Source organism: Periplaneta americana, chromosome 2, assembly GCF_040183065.1.
Source record: "Periplaneta americana isolate PAMFEO1 chromosome 2, P.americana_PAMFEO1_priV1, whole genome shotgun sequence".
NCBI classification, from domain to species: domain Eukaryota; kingdom Metazoa; phylum Arthropoda; class Insecta; order Blattodea; family Blattidae; genus Periplaneta; species Periplaneta americana.
In genome coordinates, this window is record NC_091118.1 from 29067519 (window position 1) to 29091889 (window position 24371).

General features: G+C 35.9%; 1 protein-coding gene across 4 annotated transcripts in view; it reads left to right on the forward strand.

The window, feature by feature from the left end:
- Nucleotides 1-24371, forward strand: part of LOC138691415 (zinc finger protein 83-like) — a 42299-nt gene that overhangs the window by 2556 nt on the left and 15372 nt on the right. Inside the window, exons 3-7 of one of the 4 annotated variants that reach the window (XM_069813350.1) lie at nucleotides 1676-1801; nucleotides 2978-3115; nucleotides 3225-3298; nucleotides 9632-9725; nucleotides 19015-24270. In XM_069813350.1, the coding sequence (XP_069669451.1) occupies nucleotides 1676-1801; nucleotides 2978-3115; nucleotides 3225-3298; nucleotides 9632-9725; nucleotides 19015-20124 (1542 nt within the window). In that variant the 3' untranslated portion in view covers nucleotides 20125-24270. Of the gene's footprint in view, nucleotides 1-1675; nucleotides 1802-2977; nucleotides 3116-3224; nucleotides 3299-9631; nucleotides 24271-24371 lie in introns of those variants that run through there. The other 3 variants (XM_069813330.1, XM_069813358.1, XM_069813340.1) reach the window with 3 other exon arrangements.

The window sequence follows — 24371 nt, forward strand, 5'->3', positions numbered from 1 at the left end:
AAATAAGTAAATGAACGTAGCCTATAAAATTACGGTGCAATTGTGAACATTACGAAACACGCGAAAAGATTTGGATGGTGTGATTTTATCACGACCCATCTTGTTACTCAATCACAATCACCTGCTACCACATACAACTTGTTTATGAGTGAACCTAAATAGATCTCATAGACAGCAAATATTCTACCACCAGCACCAGGAAGATTAGTTGGAAGCTCGAGATAACAGTACATATTATAAGAACAAAGAGGTTGTCAAGCAGTTCACATTCCTGTGCTGTTTATACTGTAAAAACAAACGTGGAGACGTAACCAAACTATTTGAAAAAATGTAAGAAGCTGTATGCAGCAGGGCCTTTAGATAGATTTTTTTTAACAAAAACCAAAATTGTCTCAAAAGATTTAATTTTAGTCATATTTTGCAGAAACGTATACATTTGGTATCTGCATTTCATTGCAGATAAAAAAATACACTAATATACCTAACATCTTTTTAAACATAAAATAACTTATTTTGACAGCATTTGGGTACATTTCGTATTTATCGTGATTGCGAAAATCTACCATGTCTAATCATAATACATTACTATCCACATATGCATATTATTATTTAGTTTCCTTGATTGGCAGAAGTTTTTGATTTTACATTTTATTTTTTTGAATGTTTGAATTTGAATTTATTAATAATAGTTCACAAATATAGTACATACACTGAATAATTAAAACTAATCTATACACAATTAGTACCTAATTTCACACAATAAGTATACAATTTTATAATGCAATTTCTATAATTTAATATTTAATTTATGTTGTCTTATCCTGCACTTACGTCTAATTTTAGTGTAAGATTCAACCATCTTAATATTTATTTGCTTAAGTTGTATTTCTCGTTTAACTGTACAATGTGCAGCCAGTATATATAAATAATTCATTATGCTATTTTCTTCCATTCCTCTTTCACAACAGAAATATTTATCGTATTTGCTCGTGTAATTTGCGCCCCCGCGTATTTTGCGCACCCTAATTTTTAAGGGATTATTTTGAACTTTATTTTTGCTCCGTGTATTTTGCGCACACATTTTACGTACATATTTTTTCAGTGTAGTAGGGATTACGTACATATTTTTTTCAGTGTAGTAGGGATTTTCCTTCCCTACAGTCCATCGTAGGTCATTCACCAGCAACTGAAGTACCTGCTTCAGAAAGAAACCCCAAAGTCCCACTACTTTAACAATGCTTGTCCTTGGTAGAGACAAGTTACGGGTATAGAAAATTAGCCCTACCGTAAATACTTACCTATACATATACTAATTGAGATAAACTCAGAACAGGACCTCTTATTTGAAAAATACGCACCCCAATTTTTCAGTGGCCAAAGTTAATTAAAAAGTGCGCAAATTACGCGAGCAAATACGGTACATAGTTCGTATAAGCCCTTTCTAGTTGACAAGCCTTCATTTCTTAATTTAATTTCACAGTATTCTTTTGACATTCCTGCAAAACTATTAAATTTATAAATAAAAGAGATTGCTAAGTAATTTCTAACTAAGTTCAAAATGTTATTATCAGTTAGTTTTGAAAATGCGTATCTGCCAAATTTGAATTTGTTTTGAATGTTTGAAATATATCGCTGTATATTTTTCACCACCCAGGATGAAAATTTTATATTACAGCACATAGATAGGCCTAGAGTAAAGATAGAATGCAAGGATCCCACATTTGATCTCGATCCAGTCGTGCAATGTGATGAAAAAACTCCAGTTTCTGTTTCTTTTTCTGCATTGAAGTCTGAAACTCAGGTGAGTAAATTAAGTTCTATCTGTTCTTGTTGTTTCAGTCAGTCAGTTAGTTAATGACGCTGTACATATTACGAGATTATCTAGCGTCAGTGGAATTGATGATAGCGAGATGAGCTCGAATATTCAGAATCACAAAATACAGTACTGTGTATAACGTACTTGATGCGAGATGATCTGTTACGGAGTGGCTCTAGAACACACTGATCCCCACCATTACATGCTACACAGTACCGACAATACCTATAATATTTAATTTCTTGCTTTGACACTTTTATACATATCAAAAGTCCGGTAACACTTTCAATATTTTATTACACAAAAAACTACTAATGATAGCACTTTCAAACACACGTCAGTTTAAAGTCAAACTCCCAAAGTTATTCAGCCGCTTAATTTTCAGCGACGAAGTGACATTTCATATGAGTGGGAAAATTAACAAGCACAACTGTCGTGTTTGGGGTACACAGAAACCTCACAGAATCATTGAACATGAGCGTGATTCACCAAAGGTGAATGTTTTCTGTGCGTTGTCACAACGAAAACTGTATGGACCTTTCTTCTTCATTGAGGCTACTGTGACTGGACATTCATATCTGGACATGTTGGAGCAATGTTTGGTGCCTCAACTTAGACAAGATCTCGGTGACGATTTCATCTTTCAGCAAGATGGGGCTCTGCCACATTTCCACAATGCAGTTCGTGCTTACCTGAATACGGAGATGTCTGATCGTTGGATAGGACGTGCTGGAGTAAGGGACAGATGTTTCATGACATGGCTACCAAGGTCACCCGATATGACTGCATGTAACTTTTTTCTATGGGGGTATTTAAAGGACCGTGTGTTTGTACCGCCTTTGCCACGTGATGTAGAGGAACTAAAAACCAGAATTCGAGAAGCTGCCGCCACGGTCACAGAGGATATGTTGAAAAGGGTATGGGAAGAAGGGTATCATTTGGACATCTGCCGAGTCACTCGTGGTTCACACATTGAATCTCTGTAAGGTGTAAACAGAACTTTGAGAGTTTGACTTTAAACTGACGTGTGTTTGAAAGTGCTATCATTAGTAGTTTTTGTGTAATAAAATATTGAAAGTGTTACCGGACTTTTGATATGCCCTGTATGTTACATTTCGATGTTTCTGTTTTAAATTTGTTTGTATGCTTTTCTTTTCTTAGGATGGAAATTTGATGTTGCAACATGTGGATGGAATAAAAATGAATTATGAGGACTCCAGCAATACTTTCGCATCAGAGGTGAAATTTGATAGAGCTGCACCTCCTGTTCCTTTTGATACAGTGAAGTGTGAACCTGAGGTGATTATTTTTATCCTAACCTGATTTTCATTGTAATGCATGCAACTGTTCCACAATAGTGAACCATGCTTGCTTATAATTGCTGATGTGTTCTTCCTCTCTTTCGTAGGAATCCTGTGACGTGAATATAATAAAGGAGGAGATGCTGGATGTGAAAACAGAGGATGATGACTCTTCTAACAGGTGAGTGTAGTGCAGCTTTGTTTTCATAGCTTCAGTAAGGACGTAAGTCCCAAAGCCACAATGTGCTGTCCACATTCTGCTTTGTATTACATATAATATGGTACAGACTTCACAGTAACCTCGTGTAGTCCCACCATTCATTTTCGGAGGCTCTGTGCTGTGCATTGCTCTATAAAGGTAAGAGAATCGCTAATAACTTGCTTATGAAGATAGATGTGTAATGGGTGGACTGGAAGGAAGCAGAAATGTTTGTTTTGCATTGCTTCCAAAATTAAATTCTTCTGATATTCGTGTTTGTATCAATGTCTTTATCTGAATAAAATAGAAAATACGCTACTAAGTATTATGTTTATGTTTTAAACAATTTGGATGTTTGAATACAATAACATTAAATCTTAATACTAATGGTAGAGCTGGTTATTTTACAGATCGCCATAATCACGAAATGTTAGATGTATAAATGATTTTTATTAATATTCAGGAATGACATGATTTATTTATTTATTTATTTATTTATTTATTTATTTATTTATTTATTTATTTATTTTATTTATGTATTTCTTCCTGTAACCACTACAGGTTGCCATTGACAAAGAGTATCATGGTACAATAAATACAGAGTAAATGCCTTGAGGCTTAGTGAAACATCGTTGTTAGAGTGAAAAGTAACAATTTGAAATAGATTGAAACACGTCATAATAATATATGAAGTAACATCAAGAAGATGCGAATTAAAGTCATGGTCCATATGTATGATGCCTGAAAATAGCTATTGTTTCTTTGAGTGTTGCAATTGTTAGATATCTTAAAATATCCTTATGCAGGCCAAAGATTTATGGCAGTCAACTAGGAACCGAGGTATGATGCCACAGGCTCCTATCATTAGTCCCGCAATGACGATAGATTCCAGATGGTATTTGTCCTTACAAAAATTTATGGAAGTTTCATATTTATTCCTTTTTTTCCTCGTACTTCTTCTGGCTGATGTTCATGCAATTCGAATCTCACAGTAGGGTCTGTGATGTAACCTTCAAGAGAGGGAGGTTTAAATGCAATTATGTCGATTCTTTGATTACTGCCCTCACTGGATATGCTGTGTACTTCTTCATATACTGAATAACATTTGTTCCTTAAGGCAGTTGCTATTATAGATCTTACTGTATGATGCCGCATATTTCTTAGAAGTTCACCATGTGGACAGGCCCCCAGGACATGGGCAAGGGTTTCAACCTCCCTGTTGCAACGTCGACAGAGGTTACTGCCCGAAGACCTGCCAGGTACACTGTTGCATAGCTGACACGTTCTCATTCATCTTGTTTGTTTCCCTCCACTCTATACCCTTATGACCCTTATGATTCCAGATCCACTTATTGGCCGGGGTATTCTAATAGCGAAATATAAACACAATGGCGAATTATCAGTATCCTGTCGTTTTTATGGTGAATTTCAAATTCTGAAATTTTGAAAATTATTTCTGGCTACTGATTAACTATTGTTCACTTGGATTTGTTATATTGTAGGATGAAGCAAGCACTTGTAGTAGGCCTGTCTAACACAGATTCTGAAATTCTTTTTTCAAGGTGGGCCTAGAGTTTAATTGTAACAGACTGGCAGTTTGCTATGTTGGAAAACAATACTGGTATTGAAACATGTGCGATGCTGCAGTTTGGGGTTGCTTCGGATGTTTAGTAAAAATAAATGAGGTTTTATAATTCTAACTCAGTACTGTCATGGAGGCTATACAGGAGCATACGGCATATGACCACCTGCTTTTTATTGAGAGGCCGTATAGGCAAGATAAAAATCAAACCCTTACGCTTCTTTTACAAATTGTATCGTATTATGTTTAATTCAGCCAACCGTTGAAACATTGTAGTTGGTTGGAATTGCCCATCGACTATCAAATAGCGATTTAAACTTCGACATTGGCAGCATTGCCAAGCCAGTTCGCGTTTGTTCACGCATTTTTCACGTCCTCTTCCCAATCAGTGTTGCCAATTTAGCGACGTTGTTGCCAAATCTGACTACTTTTGATAGATTTAGCAACAAATTTGTCGTAACTTTTGTGTTGGTTAAATGAGATTTAGCGACTTTTTCAGCACTCTCCAGCGAGAAAAGCGAAAATTTCATTATTGAAAATACATATTCTAACGATTTTTTTAATTACGTATGTCGACTTCCCCGTACACTTGAGTTGCCAACACTGTTTCCAATATATCATCACTTATGTTCATCCGTATAAATGGTCCGCCTCTATAACGCTGGAATCCAGAGCCATACATTAAAGAATGGTTGAAAAGTCACCGTACTGCTGCAGATACACGTTCAAGAATTTATCTTGATGGCCCTGTTCTACAAGGAAAAGCTATTTGGGACATTCTATAATTTGTTGTTTAATGGTAAGATAGCTGCTGTTGTTTTCATGTATTTCGTATTATATGTTGGTTTTATTAGAATGCCCCAAAAAAAAAAAAAAAAAAAAAAAATATTAGCAGAGTAAAATTTATTGAAATACATTTTGTAGAGCGACTATTTGGTGTGGAGAGAGTGTATGGTCAAGAAAAAATTTACCATGACAGCACTGTTCTAACTCTATGTGAAATGTAACACAAGAGTAATGTTTACAAAATATAACATTTTCTTTGATATGAAGAAGAAACCAACTTAATAATAACAATAAATGAAACTTATTCATTTTGGGCTGGGAGAATCATCATGCTAACTCACGATACCTCCATTCTGGTTGGATGATCGTCCACCTCTGCTTCGGCATGTGGGTGTGAGGCCAGCAGCCGGCTGGTCGGTCTAGGCCCTTCACGGGCTGTAGAGCCACAGATTATTATATTCATTTTGGAGATGCAGTACCAGCGCAGCGTATTAATAATTGATTTGATATTTTATAATAGTTTTCATTAAAGAATAAATTGAAGTTATTAACAAAAAGTAATCTTACTACATTGAACAATACAGATATTAGTCTCTTCTCTATAGCAATTATTATATTTAGAAAAGGAAAAAACATTTGACTACACTGCTGGAACTAAATTTTTTGTGAATTAATCTGACTGGTGGTATTAATATAAAACAAAGATTTATTTGTTTCAAATGGCAGGTATGTTGAAAATTTGATATATCATTGTCTCATGCAACTTCTTTCTTCCCAGTTGCGATCCTCCAGTTTGGTCTTCCTTACGGTTGGGCAGTGTACAATTTGTAGCCAGTCCATTTCCTGTTTTTGGTCTCGTAGAGCATAGAGTATGGTTCTCAGAGAATTACCAATATGGTGGAGGTGTTTTAGCTAAACATCGGTCCGTTGTATAAACGAAAGAGTTCAATTGCCATTCTACTGTGATGGTTGGAAGTGTTAACAAGTGATATGTTGCAGGATTTCTGGCTAAGTTTCGGCAAAAATATAAAAATGTTAATTTATAATAATGGTTCTCATACTATCACCCTACTAAAATATTTATAGCAGTGCAGTCAATCAGCATGTGTGACAGTGAAATAAGCAGGCCGGATTCAAATCATGATTGGGATAAGGTACCTGGTTGAGATTTTTCCGGGTTTTCTCTCAACGCATCAAGAGCAAATGCTGGGTAACTTTCGGCACTGTATCCTGGACTCATTTCGCTAGCAGCATTGCACGTGTGTTTCAATATTCTTTTCCAACACTCATGTTAGATAACGATTACAGTTCATAAACTGATGTAAAATAAACTAATTCATGCAAATATTTCGGAATTTTTTTGGAGTAGAATGTAAAGTGACATGGAAATATATACATGTGTATGAATCGTTCTCCACTATTGGAAAAATCCTTTGTTCAAGGGCTGCATTTTTCCTGTTGTAGAGCGTGAGATTGCGAAAATTTCAACTCTTTAATCCATCGAAATGAATTCCAGTGAATGGAATTATAATCTTCATTTTACTCAACAGTAGGTAAGTATCGCTATTGTTAAAGCGTCGTGAAATAAACCGATTAAAAAATCAATCTCTGCTGACATCATCATTAAAAAACATAAATGATAAAATTAAACATCATGATTACACAACTTCTAACACTATATCACTTCGGAATGTAAGGTAGCCTATATATATATATATATATATATATATATATATATTGAAGCCTCCAATTCCAAAATTGTCTACATCCATTCTTAACAATTTTTAGGAAACGCCAAAAACTGATAGCTTTTTTCCAATTGTTTGCAGTGTTCGTCATATTTGAAGCTTATTTATGGAAGGAAAGAGAGAATTTAGGCACAACATTCATTAGAAAGTTGGTAGAGAACTTTAGGTAGATGACGAAACCACCATATCTCAATTTTTTAAAAAATGGATTTAGACAGTTTTGGAATTGGACGCTATATATATATATATATATATATATATATATATATATATATATATATATATTTCTGAAACATTCTGTATATATACTTTCACGTGTTAATTAACTAGGTTCCCTTGATTACTACATAGGATGCCCCTCCCCCCAAGCTGAAACTAGTCAACAAGATAACCTAGTTAATTAACACGTGAAAGCATATATACAGAATGTTTCAGAAATACTTCAACAAACCTTGGGGGCATGTTTCTCATACCAAAACAAGGAAAACCGTTCATATAAACATATGTCCGAAAATCCTTAGTTTTTTAGTTATTAATGAAAGAACATAATAAAACATCTGTTAGATATTGTCAGGTTGGTAGCGAGTGTTGCAACTTTAATCAATTCAGAAACTCATAACAACGAAAGTTTATGTTCAACAACTTAACTTAAGTTTGTAACCAATAATAATTCATTTTGTTAGATAATCGAATGATATTATCGATACAAGTCTGCCGATGCACCCATTGTATCCTGGATGGCTATGTGTTGCCAAGGAGACTTGTTTACTACAGTCATTTGTCATTTGAATATTTGTTTTGAGTTTTTTAATTGATTAAAGTTGCAACACTTGCTACCAAGCTGACAATATCTAACAGATGTTTTATTATGTTCTTTCATTAATAACTAAAACAAACTTAGAATTTTTGGACATTATATGAACTTTTTCTTGTTTTGGTGTGAGGAACATGACCCCAAGGTTTGTCAAAGTATTTCTGAAACACTTTGTATATATTTTATATCTCGAAGATAAAATTAAGGAACAGATGCATTATAGGACCCACCTCGAGTATTCCATAGTATCGAATATATATGTATATTTTCGATTATTATATCAAGCATGCCATCTTAACAATACTAAATACATATAGTACTATAAACATGTATAATTTAATAAAACCAACAATAATGATATTAAGCTCATATTAGTCACCTTTGTTATACAATATATTAAATTTTATTCAAAATAAAGTTAAAGAAACAAACCAAAGCTAAACTTTAAACACAGTAACATTAAACTTTCAAACAATACAACATTAGTATTAATACCACAATAAAATTAAGTTCATATTAGTCAACTTTATAATATATTATAAAATAATAATTCTACTCCATTTATACTGAATTTTTGGTCCAGAGAAAATACTAGTCTTTCACAAAAACACATTTTTACAAGTATTTTCCCTGGACCAAAGAATTAAAAACAAAATTGGTGTAAAATTAGCATTTTACCATGGACCTCACTGGAGATGTTCCGTTTCATCTTCTCCATTATCCGAGTGATTTCACAAAGTGCTACGATACAGCGTTCCTGTGTCTGTCATTTAATACCTTGTAATTTCCAATGACATCTCCACAGGAGTTCATCTCGTTTACTTTTAAATTTCTTCAGTCTCACCCCAGGATTGCATGTTTCGCAAAACATTTCACTCCTAAGTATACCACATTCGTATAAGAACCATAAACATAGCCTACATGTCTTTATTCATGGATAAAGCTACTAAAAGTTTACAACTTATTTATAATTCCATAATTTCCTCCATTTCGAGGCCTACATTTTAAATCAAGAGAGAGAATTTGGTCCACTTCTTTTTTATATTTAACTATGGCATTCGAAATTGCCACCATGATTATGATCAAACTAATTTACAACAATATTGATTGGTTGCAACATAATGAAAACAATATATATCGATCATTTAATTGATCGAAACGCAACTTCCGTTGACCTTTTTTTTCGGATTAGCATATTTTTATATTTAAGGTGGGTCCTATAATGCATCTGTTCCAAAATTAATATCCATATATACTTTTCCCTTGATTTATTGGTATTGTTTTTGAGCCTACATTAGATTACAAACGCATCGAAGGTCTATATACTGTTATTGTGCGAGTTATATTAACCATTTTGTTATCAAAATACGTTTTGGTGTGTCCAGGATAACGCCTCTGCATTGCCACGATACAGTCCAAATTGAAGTCGAGGACTGCAGTACTTCAGCAGGACAAACTAACTGTCTGGAGTGTGCGCAGGTGGGTACAGTGGATGTGAATCAAACTTGCAGCCATGCTCGTAACACTACGCAGGAAAATGCGTTGGAATTCGATACAGCAGACAGAAGTCTTACACAACACATTGAGGATGACTTGGAGTTAAAACTTTTGAACTGTAAGACCTGTGGGGAAAGGTTTAGAGGAGAGAATATTTCAGTAGATAGGAACAAATGCGAGAAATGTGTGAATAGTTTTCGAAAGGGGCAGAATCTTGAATCAAAAGCGTTAAAGGAAATTAAGAAAAAAGTTCATAAATGCGAAGTTTGTGAAAAGATTTTCCGTCAAAAGAATCACCTTGATGCACACAAATTAGTTCACTCAGGCGAAAAACCTCACAAATGTGACACTTGTGGGAAGGCGTTCAGGCAGATGAGTAATCTTCGAGTACACAAATTGATTCACTCGGGTGAAAAACCGCACAAGTGCGAAGAATGCGGGGATTCATTTCGGTGTCGTAGGGGTCTACTAAACCACATGGCAACGCATACAAGCGTGTCTCTTAAGTGTGACAAATGTGGTAAGATCTTCTTTAAAGAGGAAACGCTTTCGCATCACAAATTAACCCATGCAGCCGGGAAGCCGTACAAATGCAAGGTGTGTGATAAGATTTTTAACAACCAGTCAAATCTGATAAGGCATAGATCAATACACGTTGCCGAAAAGCCGTATAAATGCTACGTGTGTGCTAGAAGTTTTAGTCTTCGGCAAACACTGGCAAGTCATATATTAGTACACACTTTTGTAAAGCCCTACAGCTGTAATATGTGTGGTAAATTTTTTACTCAGAAAAATAGTCTTGTCGCTCACCGTCGAATTCATACAGGCGAAAAACCACACAGGTGCCACATTTGCGAGAAAAGCTTCAGATTGCGAGCTTCTCTATTAAATCACGTATTTTTGCACGCAGACGGGAAGCCGCATAAATGTGACATATGTGATAAATCATATATAAGCAAGAGTAATCTAAATATACATAAATTAACGCACACAGAAGAGAGACGTCACAAATGTAACGTTTGTGGTAAAACTTACCTTCAAAAGAAAGGTCTCACAGAACACTTGTTAATTCATACAGGCGAGACTCCTCACAAATGCGAATATTGCGAGAAGAGCTTTAGATCTCTCTTTTGTCTAAGGCAACACACATTAATACACACAGGCGAAAAACCTCACAAATGTGAGGTTTGTGAAAAGGCATTTAGGGTCCGGTCGAGCTTGCGCGTGCATAGGTTAATTCACACTGGTGAGAAGCCGCACAAATGCGACATCTGTGAGATGAGTTTTAGGTGCAATTCTGCCCTGGCCTGTCATAGATTAAGGCACACTGGGCAGAAACGGCATAAATGTGACAAATGTGGTAGGGCTTTCATTAAAAAACATCAGCTTGTGTCGCACAGATTAAGGCATTGATTGGTTATGTAATGATTCTGGGTTATTTGTTGTCAAGATTGGTGATAGCGAGGTGAGGCCGAGGATTCGTCTTACATTTGGGGAAAATCTGAAAAACTCCAAGTGGGATTCGAATTCACGTCCGAACGCAACTCCGTATTGGCAGGCAAGTGCTTCAGCGACTGAGCTATGCTGGTGGCTGATTTGGTATTTGCATTGTGTGTGATGTGTTCAGTGTTATAGTCTCGTTGCTCTAATTTCCAGCAGCCAATCACGTTGTCGGTCGGCTATATTTAAATGTGTGCGTCTTGTGATTCGCTGATGCATTTCCTAAGGCTCGAGAAATACTTAATATAATCGCCCGCCATTTTGGCTCTTTCGTTGGCGTTCGCAGAAAGCACACGAGGACGTTATTTGCTGCTCAATTATTTGCTGAATTACAGTGCGTTTGATTTATTATCATAGGAGCTACGACATGATAATGTTTAATGGTGTGGCAAATAGATTCCTCGTATGGTAGCTCGGCAACGAAAGAACAAAAGTGGCGAACGATACTACCTACCTAGACTTTATAGAGCCTTCACTTCCTAAGACGTAAGCAAAGAGGAGGAGTCACGCCGGAAATAACAGTGTCGCGACTATAGTTGGGAGACAGGAGGGAAAAAGACCTTTGGAAAGGCCGAGACGTAGATGGGAGGATAATATTAAAATGGATTTGAGGGAGGTAGGATATGTTAATAGAGACTGGATTAATCTTGCACGCGATAGGGACCGATGGCGGGCTTATGTGTGGGCGGTAATGAACCTGGGGATTCCTTAAAAGCCATTTGTAAGTAAGTAAGTGTGATGTATTCAAAAATCTTGTAAAGATGGGTGCACATGTAGCATTTGCTCACTGAATTCAGAACATGTGGACTGTGAGCGAAGGTAAACTGATTGTTCAGTCTGCCTTTGGTAGTGATTGTTTGAAGTTCTTATTTGCTGTAGATGTGTTTTGTCTATTTTTTGTACTGTCGTTGACTCAGGAGAAGACGAGCGTGGAGTGAGGAGAAAGAGTGATTATAATGTCCAACACACTATGTGCAGAGGTGCACTCATTACGAGTGTACATTGTACCACTGTCACACATCTGTGACACAGTGCATGAGGGTTGGCCACTAAAGGGAAACTAAGAGGTGGAACTTAAATTGAGAGGATTCAATCCGGCATCGGAACTGGAATCTGGTGTGGCTTAGTACATAAAGCGTCAGCACGTAGAGCTGAAAACCTGGGCTCGAGTCCTGGTGCCGGAGAGAATTTTTCTCTGCTCCACCCATCCTTCATCATATGGTAATGCAGAATTCTTGCACGGAAATATCATGCGTGCTTCGGTACATCACAATAATATCGAAGACCACGCAAGACTCCTGCACTTTGTCCACAGCACAGGAGTGCTCGTGCAAGATGGGCTAGAGCACATGAGACTAATGGACCAGAAATTTATTCACAGACAAAGTGCGAATTGGCTTGCACCCTGACAACAACTCTATTTGCATATGGAGATGATCAGAGGAACGAACCCTCAATGACTGTGGAACGTCACCAACAATTCAGTGGCTCAATCTTGTTCTGGGCTGGTATCATGTTTGGCCTCTGGTTCCAATACAAGGAAACATGACTGTTGCAGTGTATGAAAACAACATCCTCCAACCCATAGTAAGTGGTTTTGCAGAGACTGTAGGAGAAGGTAGGACCTGGGATCCGAAGAATGAATTGGCCAGCATGCTCACCAGATATGAACTGCATAGAAAATGTATGGAGCTTTCTCAAGAGAGTGATTTCCACTCGTCAGCATCCCCCATTAACGATTCAAGCCCTCAGGAATGCTGCCCTGGAGGAATGGGACAATTTGCCTCAGGAGAGCTTCGATGCGTTGGTATTGAGCATCGCCCTCGGTAGCGCAGTTGGTATAGCGCTGGCCTTCTATGCTCGAGGTTGCGGGTTCGATCCCAGCCGAGATCGATGGCATTTAAGTGTGTTTAAATGCGACAGGCTCATGTCAGTAGATTTACTGGCATGTAAAAGAACTCCTGTGGGACAAAAATTCTGGCACACCAGCGACGCTGATATAACCTCTGCAGTTGCGAGCATCGTTAAATAAACTATAATTACTGTTACTGGTATTGAGCATGCCCCATCGCATAAATAATGCCTCAGGGCTCGTGGAGGACCAACACGTTATTGAACAGGGTGCTGAAAACACCATTTCCTTTTGTTTGATGTTGTACCTGATTTCAACTTCTCTTTTTCTGTCTTTTTTTTTAAAAAAAATGCAACTTTTTCTTTTCATTACTGAGTCCAGTGTTAAACAGTGTATTTCTACTTTGTGTTCTATTCTGAGGTACCAAAAACCCAATTATAAGATCTATTTTATTTCAAGGTAATGAAAACAGTTATATGCTTAACTTTTTTGATGAGTGTATGTATATAATATATATCCCATAGACAATATAACACTGGATATCTTCTTAATGCAGATGATTTACAATTGTATATCGACGCCAGTTCTGATATGGTGACTGACCATATACTTACTTACAAATGGTTTTTAGAGAACCCATATGTTTATTGCCGCCCTCACATAAGCCTGCCATTGGTTCCTATCCTGAGCAAGATTTATCCAGTCTCTACCATCATATTGCCACCTCCCTCAAATCCATTTTAATATTCTCCCATCTATGTCTCAGCCTCCCCAAAGGTCTTTTTTTTTCTTCCAGCCTCCCAACTAACACTTCATATGCATTTTCGAATTTGCCCCTGTGTGCTACATGCCTTGCCCATTTCAAAGGTCTAGATTTAATATTTATAATTATGTCGGGTGAGGAATACAATGCTTTCAGTTCTGCGTTGTGTAACTTTCTCCATTCTCCTGTAACTTTATCCCTGTTAGCTCCAAATGTTTTCCTAAGCACCTTATTCTCAAACAGCCTTAACCTCAAAATGAAAGTTCAAGTTTCACAACCATACAGAACAACCGGTAATATAATTGGTTTGTAAATTATAATTTTTAGTTTTTTTGAGAGCATACTGGATGATTAAAATCTTCTCAACCGAATAATAATAGACATTTCCCATATTAGTTGTACGTTTAATTTCTTTCCTAGTGTTATTTATATTTGTTGCTGTTGCTCCAAGATATTTGAATTTTGAATGACAGTATAACCAAATAAAACCAAATTTAAAATTCCGAACTTCCTGGAAACAGAAGTTTGGATTGATTCTGAATCCTGAAAAATCACAGGCTATGCTACTAGGGAAAGATGTCGATGTTTTTACGTGTTCTTACAGTCTAAAGGACGCATCTGTGAGTGATGTAAATCTTAAATAATGAAATAATATTCCATTGACTCTTATTATATTTTAATGTATGTATACTTTTTGACTATGTGCATTTCTTATGCCTTTGACAAGAAGGTTTATCTATAAAAAAGATCTAGGATTTTGTTTTCTATTTTGGTAATATGAGTGACAATAATACATTATGTACTAATTCTGTACTTAAATAATTATTATTCCCATTAACTTACAAAGTAAATACAAATTACTACAATTTTTTACTATAATCTTTTCGGGTATTAGAGAAACAACGTATGTTCACGAACTTTAGGGCACCCTGGTGCTCACAAATATAAGGTAATTAAACATTTCTGTAAAATACTTGGAAATATTGCAATCCTCATGAAAATTCACCATAAAAAGATAAGAACATACATCCAATTTTATATACTACAGTTCTTTTTACAGTTTTTTCAGAACTTATAATTTTGTTAAGGACATGTGTATTTTCTCAAATAGCTGACTCAGTTGCAGTAATTTGAATGAAACAATTATTGTTATCTGGTTTCATATCTACATGTATGAGCTGACATAGCAAAGTTTGGATTTTGTTATGTATTTATAATTTTTTATTTTTAAATGGTGTTATGCATCAACTGGCTAAGCATCAATTTTTAAGAACTCGTGATTTTGATGTCACTTATCGTATATGAGCATAAACTATGTGTACATACACTTTTGGCGCCTTTTCTTTATATATAAATTTATTATTAAAGAAATGTAATTTCCAGTCTCTTGAATCCGAGATTTAAAGTTTTGCAATAAATGGCTATGAGTTTAAATCTTTGTGTTAATCATAATTCTGCATCATGCAGCTTTGTAAGCGCAGTTTTCTTGCTCTTACATTGTTTATGCATAACTGACAAACTAGGAAAATACTTTTAATAACCTCATTATGCAGTTAGGCGCTTGAGTGACATCTGGATCGTCAGTCCATTGTGAATAATATAATTTAGTATACTAATATTAGTCACTCGAGTACGAATTTATTTATTAATGATGAGTAATAGAGCACAACAAATTATAGATTATGTTAATTATTAAGAATTGCCCTGAAACTGAAGAGAAAATTTTCCAGTCACTATAGGTATGTAACAGTGTAATATTATTAGCTTGATGCATATGTTGGTAGCGTTTTTGTTCGTCATAACAACATTGCATTGTTAGGAAACTGTTTATCGTTTGTCATTTGTCATTTGTTATTTGGAGTATTGAATTTTGCGGATTTGAAGAAAGTTTGTGCTATTTGTGGGCTAAAAAAAGATAGTGTGTCAAGTGGGGAGGGGGGAGAAACAAACACTTCTGATATATTCTTCTGCAAAATCCACCGCTGTGGAGTAAGAGTTAGCATGCCTGACTGTGAAACGAGCAGGCTCGGGTTCAAATCCTGCTTGGATCAAGTTACCTAGTTGAAGTTTTTACCGGAGTTTTTCCTCAACCCATTACGAGCAAATGCTGAGTAACTTTCGGCTCTGGACCCTGGACTCATTTCACCGGCCTTATCACATTCATTTCACTCGGATAGTAGATAACCATAGCAGTTGATAAAGTGTCGTAAACTAAGCAATTAAAAAATAGAGGGCAAAGGCAGCGGAGGTGGCTTGAAACATTTGTGGCGTGTGTGGGGAGAATGCCATTGGAGAAAGCAAAGAAAAAAAAAAAGAAAATGGTTCTGTCGTTTCAAAAAGGGCCACTTTGACATGAGTGATTCACCACATTCAGGAAGACCATCGGACTTCAATGAAGAACTTCAGAACGCTAATCCGTAATGATCCACGTCAGTCAACCCGGTAATGACTGTCAGATGTGATGAATTGCGATCAGTCGACAATCGTGGGACATTGAAATTCCATGGGCAAGGTTCAGAAATCGGGTGTATGGGTACCGTTCACTTTTAGTGAAAACAACAGAAAGCAAGTAGCCATTTGTGCTTCTGTTCTTGCTCTTCATTGGTTAGCTCGTGTGAACAACATGGATAATTGCTATCCAAGATGGTTACTGTTGCTGAAAAATGGTGCCTTTATGTCAACATAAAAAAGAAAGGAATTGCTGAGCCTTAAAAAAAAAAAGCACTTCATACAAAAGTTAGTGTCCATCCACAGAAGATGATGTTATGCGTCTGGTGGGATATAGAAGGGTCGTGTACCAGGAATTGCTTCCCAGGAATGTCACCATAATTGTTGACATTTATTGCCAACAACTCAGACGCATTGAGGCTGCAATTTAAGAAAAACGACTGGGAAGGCTGCTTGATATGCTGCTGCAACACAATAATACATGTCTGCACTCCGCTAATATGACGGAAGCAGCTATTCAGGAGTTTGTTTGGGAGGTGATTCCACATTCCTGATATTCTCCCGATCTTGCGCCCTGAGTTTTTTCACCCTTTCCTTTATCTGTTTAACAATCAAGGGAACTCTTTTAATAACGAAGATGCTTTATAAACTTGGCCTGACAATTTCTTTAACTCCAAAGCAGAAGATTTCTTCAGACGCGGAATTGAACTAGATCATAGATAATGTACGAGAATATACTGATTAATTTGTGTCTTCTATTCATCTGAAATAACTTTTGTTACTGCGAAAAAACGCTACGAACTTCTGCATCAACCCAATATACAGAGAGATCACGAAGTGGGCGTACTCCCATATATTACGACACTACAATGGGTATGGTTGATTGATTGATATGGACATGTACCTGATAGTTTAACAATCCAAGACATCGATATGAAGACCTTCGTTTTCATAGCTCAGCTGAATTCTGTGCCATGTCCTGGCAGATGTTTTGCGGAGATAATCATGGGTCACTTCGTAGAAGGCATCTTCCACAGCTGCTCGTAATTGTGCTGTTTTGTTATAGCGACGATTTCGCACTTTGCCCTTGATGAATCCCCAGAAAACGTTTTAAGAAGCGTTCCACATGCTGCTTTACGTGCATCCATATCAGCATCGCTTAATTCACTGACGTGGAATGGAACTTAAATGTTTGAGCTTTAAATCAACTTTAATGTGTTTCATAATGCTCGAACGAGGGATGCCAAGCTCTGCAGATCTTTTCCGAGTGGATTTCAGGGGAGATCTTTCCACTGATGCATCAACAGCATGTCATGTTTTTGTCAGCCTTCCACTTCTGGAATGGTCTTTCACACTACCTGTTGTGAATGTATGTTTACCCCATCCCAACATTGTTGCTTTTCTTGGCGGTTGCACATCAAAGGGGTCACGAAATTTCATCTTCACTGTTTTTACGGTGTCGCGGTATGACGTCTTCCATGAAGCCAAACAGCTGTCATTAGAATGAAGGATAAGTGGAACAGAGAAAAATTCTCTCCGGCATGGGGATTTGAACCCAGGTTTTCAGCTCTACGTGCTGATGCTCTATCCACTAAGCCACACCTGATTCCCATCCCAATGTCGGAGTGAATCCTCTCAGTTTAAGTTCCACCTCTTGGGTTCCCTCTAGTGGCCTACCCTCATGCACTGCGTCATAGATGTATGACAGTGGCACAATGTCCATACAGTGCAGAGGTGCACTTGTCATGAGCGACTAACTGGCCGGGATCCGACAGAGTAAGCACCGTCTTTAAATCACAGAATTTCTTCACGGAAATATCATATGTACTTCGGTACATAATAATAATAATAATAGTAATAATAATAATAATAATAATAATAATAATAATAATATATGCTGTCATTAGGGTTGCCAACTTTTTTTGAAAGAAAATATGGAAGACTAAGAAATCGGCAAAATTTCACGTAGAAAACTGGCAAATTATTCCCTTCATACTCGTATACTACAAAACAACTTTATTTTACACTTAGGCACCTAGATTTGAATGAAGAGTATTTTGAGACAGATTTTGTTTCGTGTAATAGTTGAAATCGACTGCAGTTTGTAGCTTCGATTTGATTAGATGTGTCATGCTCCTGTTCATGAGATGAAACATCTTCTTTGTATAAGTATTATTAGAACTACTACTGGGTATGCTTAGAACAAAACTAGTCAGTTTTTACAAATTTATAATCTTAATATCGTTTGATTTTAAACAGATGACCACTAAAACCCATTTCTGGCAAGAATTACTTTATAAGAATACTGCATATTTTAGCCTGATACATTTCTTGAACAACAAAATCCGCCATATAAACAATCATTCATGCAAAGTAGAATATTTAGAATAGTTATGTTTACATTATGCAAAAATAAGGGAGGCAAATACTCGAAGAGAAGAAAAGTATGGGCAACCCTAGCTGTCATTAATCTTTGTTCGATGGTAAATGGACTCTAGTCAGCCATGTTTGTTTATAACTGCACGGTTACCATGGTAGCATGGTACCAACATTAACATGGGGATATCAACATTCACATTCAGCAGTCACAAACTAAGTTAAATAAGAAAACATGGGAAGTACGCCTACTTTGTGACCTCTGTATATTATATATCTTTAGATTATGAATCATATTACAATATTGAATAAGTCATATTTCATTGTTGTAGGACATACCATCAACATCGTCTTCCCATAATATTGCATTTTCGAATTATGGGAGCTCAAGTTCTGTATGTATTCCTGACGGAGTCGAAGGACAAGATGTGAATTCTGATTCTTCCCAACTCACCGCTTTACAAACATTTAGTGTTGGAAACGCTTTTGGTGTATTATTATCCCGTTGTTATATGGGCCCTCCAGAACCTATTTCAGTAAATACAGTGGAAGGAAGTGATCGTGTTGAGGTATCGACATGTCCTTCACCAAGAGAACAGGAAAGTTTAGTTAATCATGGCCGTGTGATAAGTGACTCATTGGAATGTGAACACAACACATTTTCTGTGACTTTCGACCTCAACGCACACATGGGTACAGTCTCACAGTCAATGACTGCTAACAGTGCTGAGAACAATAACACAACTAATGATATCACTGTTTTATTAGAAAGGCCTAAGAAAGGACGAAAGAGAAAAAATCCAGATCAAAATAGAGATGATAGAAAACGCAAGTGCCAACTAAACCAGCCTTACATAAACCAAAAAGGGAAAGTTGTTAAGCCTAAGGAATTTAGAGATTTTCAATGCAATTCAAAATGTAATGAGAGAGTCGGTATAGAAGATAGAAAAAAAGAGTTTGAAATATTTTGGAACCTGGAATCATATGAAGCAAAGGCTCTGTATGTAGCCAGTAAAGTAATGGTTGGCAGGGTAAGGAGGAAGAGAACGAAGGGGGAAAGTAGGCGACATTGCACAAGAATATATACGTTAGCAGGGGTTCAGGTGTGTAAACTGTGTTTTACCCAAACTCTCAGGATTTCAGGAGATAGGATTGATGGCTACCTAAAGAAGACCAGTAAGTCAGAGACAATACAAGATAATAGAGGAAAATCTCCTGCTGTGAATAAACTAAGTGAAGCTAAAATTTCTGATGTAGTAAATCATATAAATCGATTCTCTTTATATAAATCACACTACAGCACGGCACAGATAAGTACACAGTTCCCCCCGTCACACCTCACCATTCCGATCATGTATGATTTATATAAGAGTGAACATTCTGAACCAGTGTCCTTGTCTACCTACAAGAAAATATTTTATTCCAAATTCAGTGTGAGATGAAAACGACTGAAGTAAGATTTCTGTAATACATTAGGCTGATGTATAAGTTCGTAGCGTTTTTGTCTGTTATCATGAGTTGTTATGGGATTGTTTATCGTTTGTCATTTGTTATTTAGTGTATCGTGTTTGTAAATAAGCCTTGAATTTTGCGGATTTGAAGAAAGTTTGTGCTATTTGTGGACAAAAGAAAATGGAATGTCAAGTGGGGAGAAAAACGAACACTTCCGACATTTTCTTCTGTTTGAGTTTAATAGAGGAGCAAAGGCAACGGATGCGGCTCGAAACATATGTGCCTGTGTGACAGGGGGTGAAACTGAGAGACGAGCTTCTGGTGGCAAGACTGTGCAGGCCGTTGATTTGTTGCCCGATCACCAGAAGCGCTGAACGTTTCAATGGAATTTTCTGATGGGATGCTAGTGGGAAACACCGTTGTATATGAGATATATCTCGTAGGCAACAGAAAGCCACACAGAACAACAAAATAGCCGCCATATTTCTTTTGAGACGAGAGCCTAATGACTATTTTATGAGTCGTTTGTATGCTTATGTTAATTTAATTAAGGAAATAAGTGAAAATTTCATCAGAAAAAACTAATATTTTATTTATACTTGTTGTGTTGAAATTTTTACTTATTATCTTAATTAAATGACATAAAGACACAAAAATAACAACATTCATCTTTAACAATCTTTATAATTTGATCAACAAAACCACCAATATCGCGCTCAAATTTTCAAATGTTAAGCTTCACAGCCAGACCACCAGGAGCTCACCATTTATTCTCTGTTTCCCTTTTGTAATGTGCGTTGTGCACTTCTATTATTTTGTTGTTCTATGGTATGCGGGGAGAATGTCAAAGAGAGCCAATTTGATGTGATTCACCACGTTCAGGAAGAGGATCAGTCTTCATTGCAAATATCAATGATGTAAGAGTTTGTATTATTTGAAACTGAGAGTGGTAGATACCTTGCAAGTGCTGACTTTCGTTATTATTATTATTATTATTATTATTATTATTATTATTATTATTATTATCATCATCATCATCATCATCATCAACATCATATACAATATAATGATTTATTTATGATGGTGATGGCGATCGTGATAGTAATAATAATAATAATAATAATAATAGTAATAATAATAATAATAATAATAATAATAATAATAATATGATCATGATCGTCATCATTATTGTAACCAAATCATTATGTTGGTATGTTAAGTGAACATGAGAAGATAAAGTGTATAATTTATGAAAATATAATGTGAAAGTTGATTAAAATTGTTAAGATATTTCATTAAATTAGTTTGTACTACAATTTTTATTCTTTAATATTCTTTGTATAATAATATATCGGTACTATTGTTCTATTTACTTTCGTAATGTTTATTGCGTCATTATAGTGTACTGTTGTTTAGTCAACTGCCTGAAGACTGGTTGGAATCTCATAAGTGACGCCAATAAGGAATCACTCATGAGACAACTAAGTCAGGAGGTAATGGGCTAGGGTGGCCAGTGACCGGGTTCCTTTCCTTCTCCATAGCTACTTATTTCACTAATCAGACTTCAGATGCATACAAACAATTGTTCTTCCTCTGACATATCGCCAAGTGAGATGTACTGCCTGATAATAGATGTATTACACCGTGTACATAAAATAATGTAACAAAATAATATCAAAATATCTAATAACATGATCAGAATAATTGAATAATGGTTATTATAAAAAGTTGGGAGATTTTATTCAGTGGCAATAGTCATTGTTGCTTGAGTCGTATGTCACGTTTTTTCCGTATATCCAATTTTTTTTCTGAAAACCGCGAATTCAGAACAGAAAGCTCGTTGTGTCGAATGGCTAATTCAGAGTAATTCAACAACACAGGTTCAAAGAATGAGTCTACAATACTCGTCATACACCTTCTAGAGTGATATTCGGCTATGGTAGGAGAAACTTATGCAAACTGATAGTGTAGGAAAAGTAAAGCCTACAGGAAGACTGAGTGTACTTGAAACTCAAGTTGCAGCAATACACGAAGTCCCAGAAGACGAGCTACTAGGTTCATAAGCGAACCACTAGTTGTAATAGGGCCAGGAAGTTCATGCTCTGAAAACTTACTTTTTGTTTTATTGGGTTATTTTACGACGCTGTATCAACATCTAGGTTATTTAGCGTCTGAATGAAATGAAGGTGATAATGCCGGTGAAATGAGTCCGGGGTCCAGCACCGAAAGTTACCCAGCATTTGCCAGCAAGTTACCTCAACCAGGTAACTTGCCCCGACCGGGAATCGAACCCGGGCCACCTGGTTTCGCGGCCAGAAGCGCTGACCGTTACTCCACAGGTGTGGACGAAAACTTACTAAATATGCATGCAAGTATGCCTTTAAAAACCTTAAAATATGGACTAATAAAATTCCATATTTCTTGATATCGCTAGTAAATAAGTAATAAATAACAATAATAATAATAATAATAATAATAATAATAATAATAATAATAATAAAATTATTAAGGATGTGTGCATTTTATTCAGTCTATTTGACCATCGTTCATGATTTCTGTCTGTGAATTTGATATGATACAAGGGTTAAGAATTCCGAAGATATGTCCGACATTTTTATATTATTTGATGCGTAGCATATACAAATATTTCAATCTTAATTATTATAAATATAACATCAACGCGGATATTTGATTTTTATGCATTTAGTATGAAACAGTACAGGAAATATTATTTATGTGCTTATGAAGTCTCCAAGAATTCAATTTTTGTCGCTAGATTTGCAAATGTTTAAAAATCAGTTAACGCGTTTTTCTCGAAACTTGTAAAATAACGCGTTTTTTTTTTTTGTCAAAACTTGAGGAAAGGCGCATAGCCGGTTGTTGCGTAATGCTATCCAAACGCTCATACATTTATGTTGCAGCAGAAGTTTTATTCTCGGTATATTCAATAAGAAATTTATAGAAATATATATTGTAATGTAGAATTTATAACAGGAATGATTGTTTATGTCTGTAATATTATCTTCGGTGGGCGGGCAAGAGGGCTTAAGTCATTACTTTTTGTGATGTAAGATTTTAATTTTATATTCCTTAATTAACCCGTTTCCTATAAGAGATTCTAAAACCAGTGACGTCAACAATAAATAAAATCATGAAGTAGCCGGAACATGTTACTTTTCGGATTTACAGCAGTAGTTTAAATCTTTGAAAATTCCTTCTGTAAATTTTGCATAGAGTGACTTACGACCTTTTGCCCGCCCACCATAGAATTTTGTTATGGGTTTTATGCAGTTATAGTGGTAATATTGTGCACATACATGGACTAATGACAGACAGATAATCTTGATGAAGATGTGGTTGGAATTGTTTTTTTCAAGCGTCATAAAAAATATTTACATGTTTAAATATATATATATATATTGGAAAAACTCACAAAGGGTGACGAGATTTTTCTATGCATTTCTGATTCCGTTTCTACCTCATAGTGTTTTTGAGCCCATTCCTCTTATTTTTATTCTCACTGGTTCTCCTCCTCTCACCACGCCTACTACCCCTTCCCCTTCTACTTAGTTTATCATTGGCATTGCAAGGTTATATAATTATAGCATTATTTATTCTATCTTCAGAACTCCCAATTTAGATATTGAGGGGGAAGTCTGAAACCAGGCTTAATTGCATTCTAGATTTCACCCCCTACCCCTCAGCCACCCCTCTTTGTAATTTGAAATGGCATCCCTATATTTGTATACTTAAATATGAAAGAGTATTCAATTGTTTATACACCTCATTCATTTGTTTTCGCATCTTTTATTTTCTGTCGTCGCCTAGGAACCTGGATTGTTGTTATTGTTGATTAGAGCTGAAGAGAATGAAACTACAAAAACTTATTGAGCAGTTCATTTATTAATTGTGTTTGTGTATTAAATTATTTTAAAACGGTGTATACCCTTCAAGAGAGAACATAAATCATCCTTATTGATTAAATTTAGGAAATGACACAAAATAAGCTGTGTTTTCATCCTACAATCAACTGATAATAACAAAAATACAGGTTGCCAGGCGACACTAAATATTTTTCAAGTTATCATTCTGTAAATTTGTTAAAATTCAGTCTCGTTAATAAAGACAGTGCCTGAAAGACCTAAAGAAGAGAAAGAATATGTGTTTTTTGTAGGAAAGACATTCCCGATGTTTTCTTTTTGCTCAAAAGATCTTCACTTTTTTAATAGATAAACTT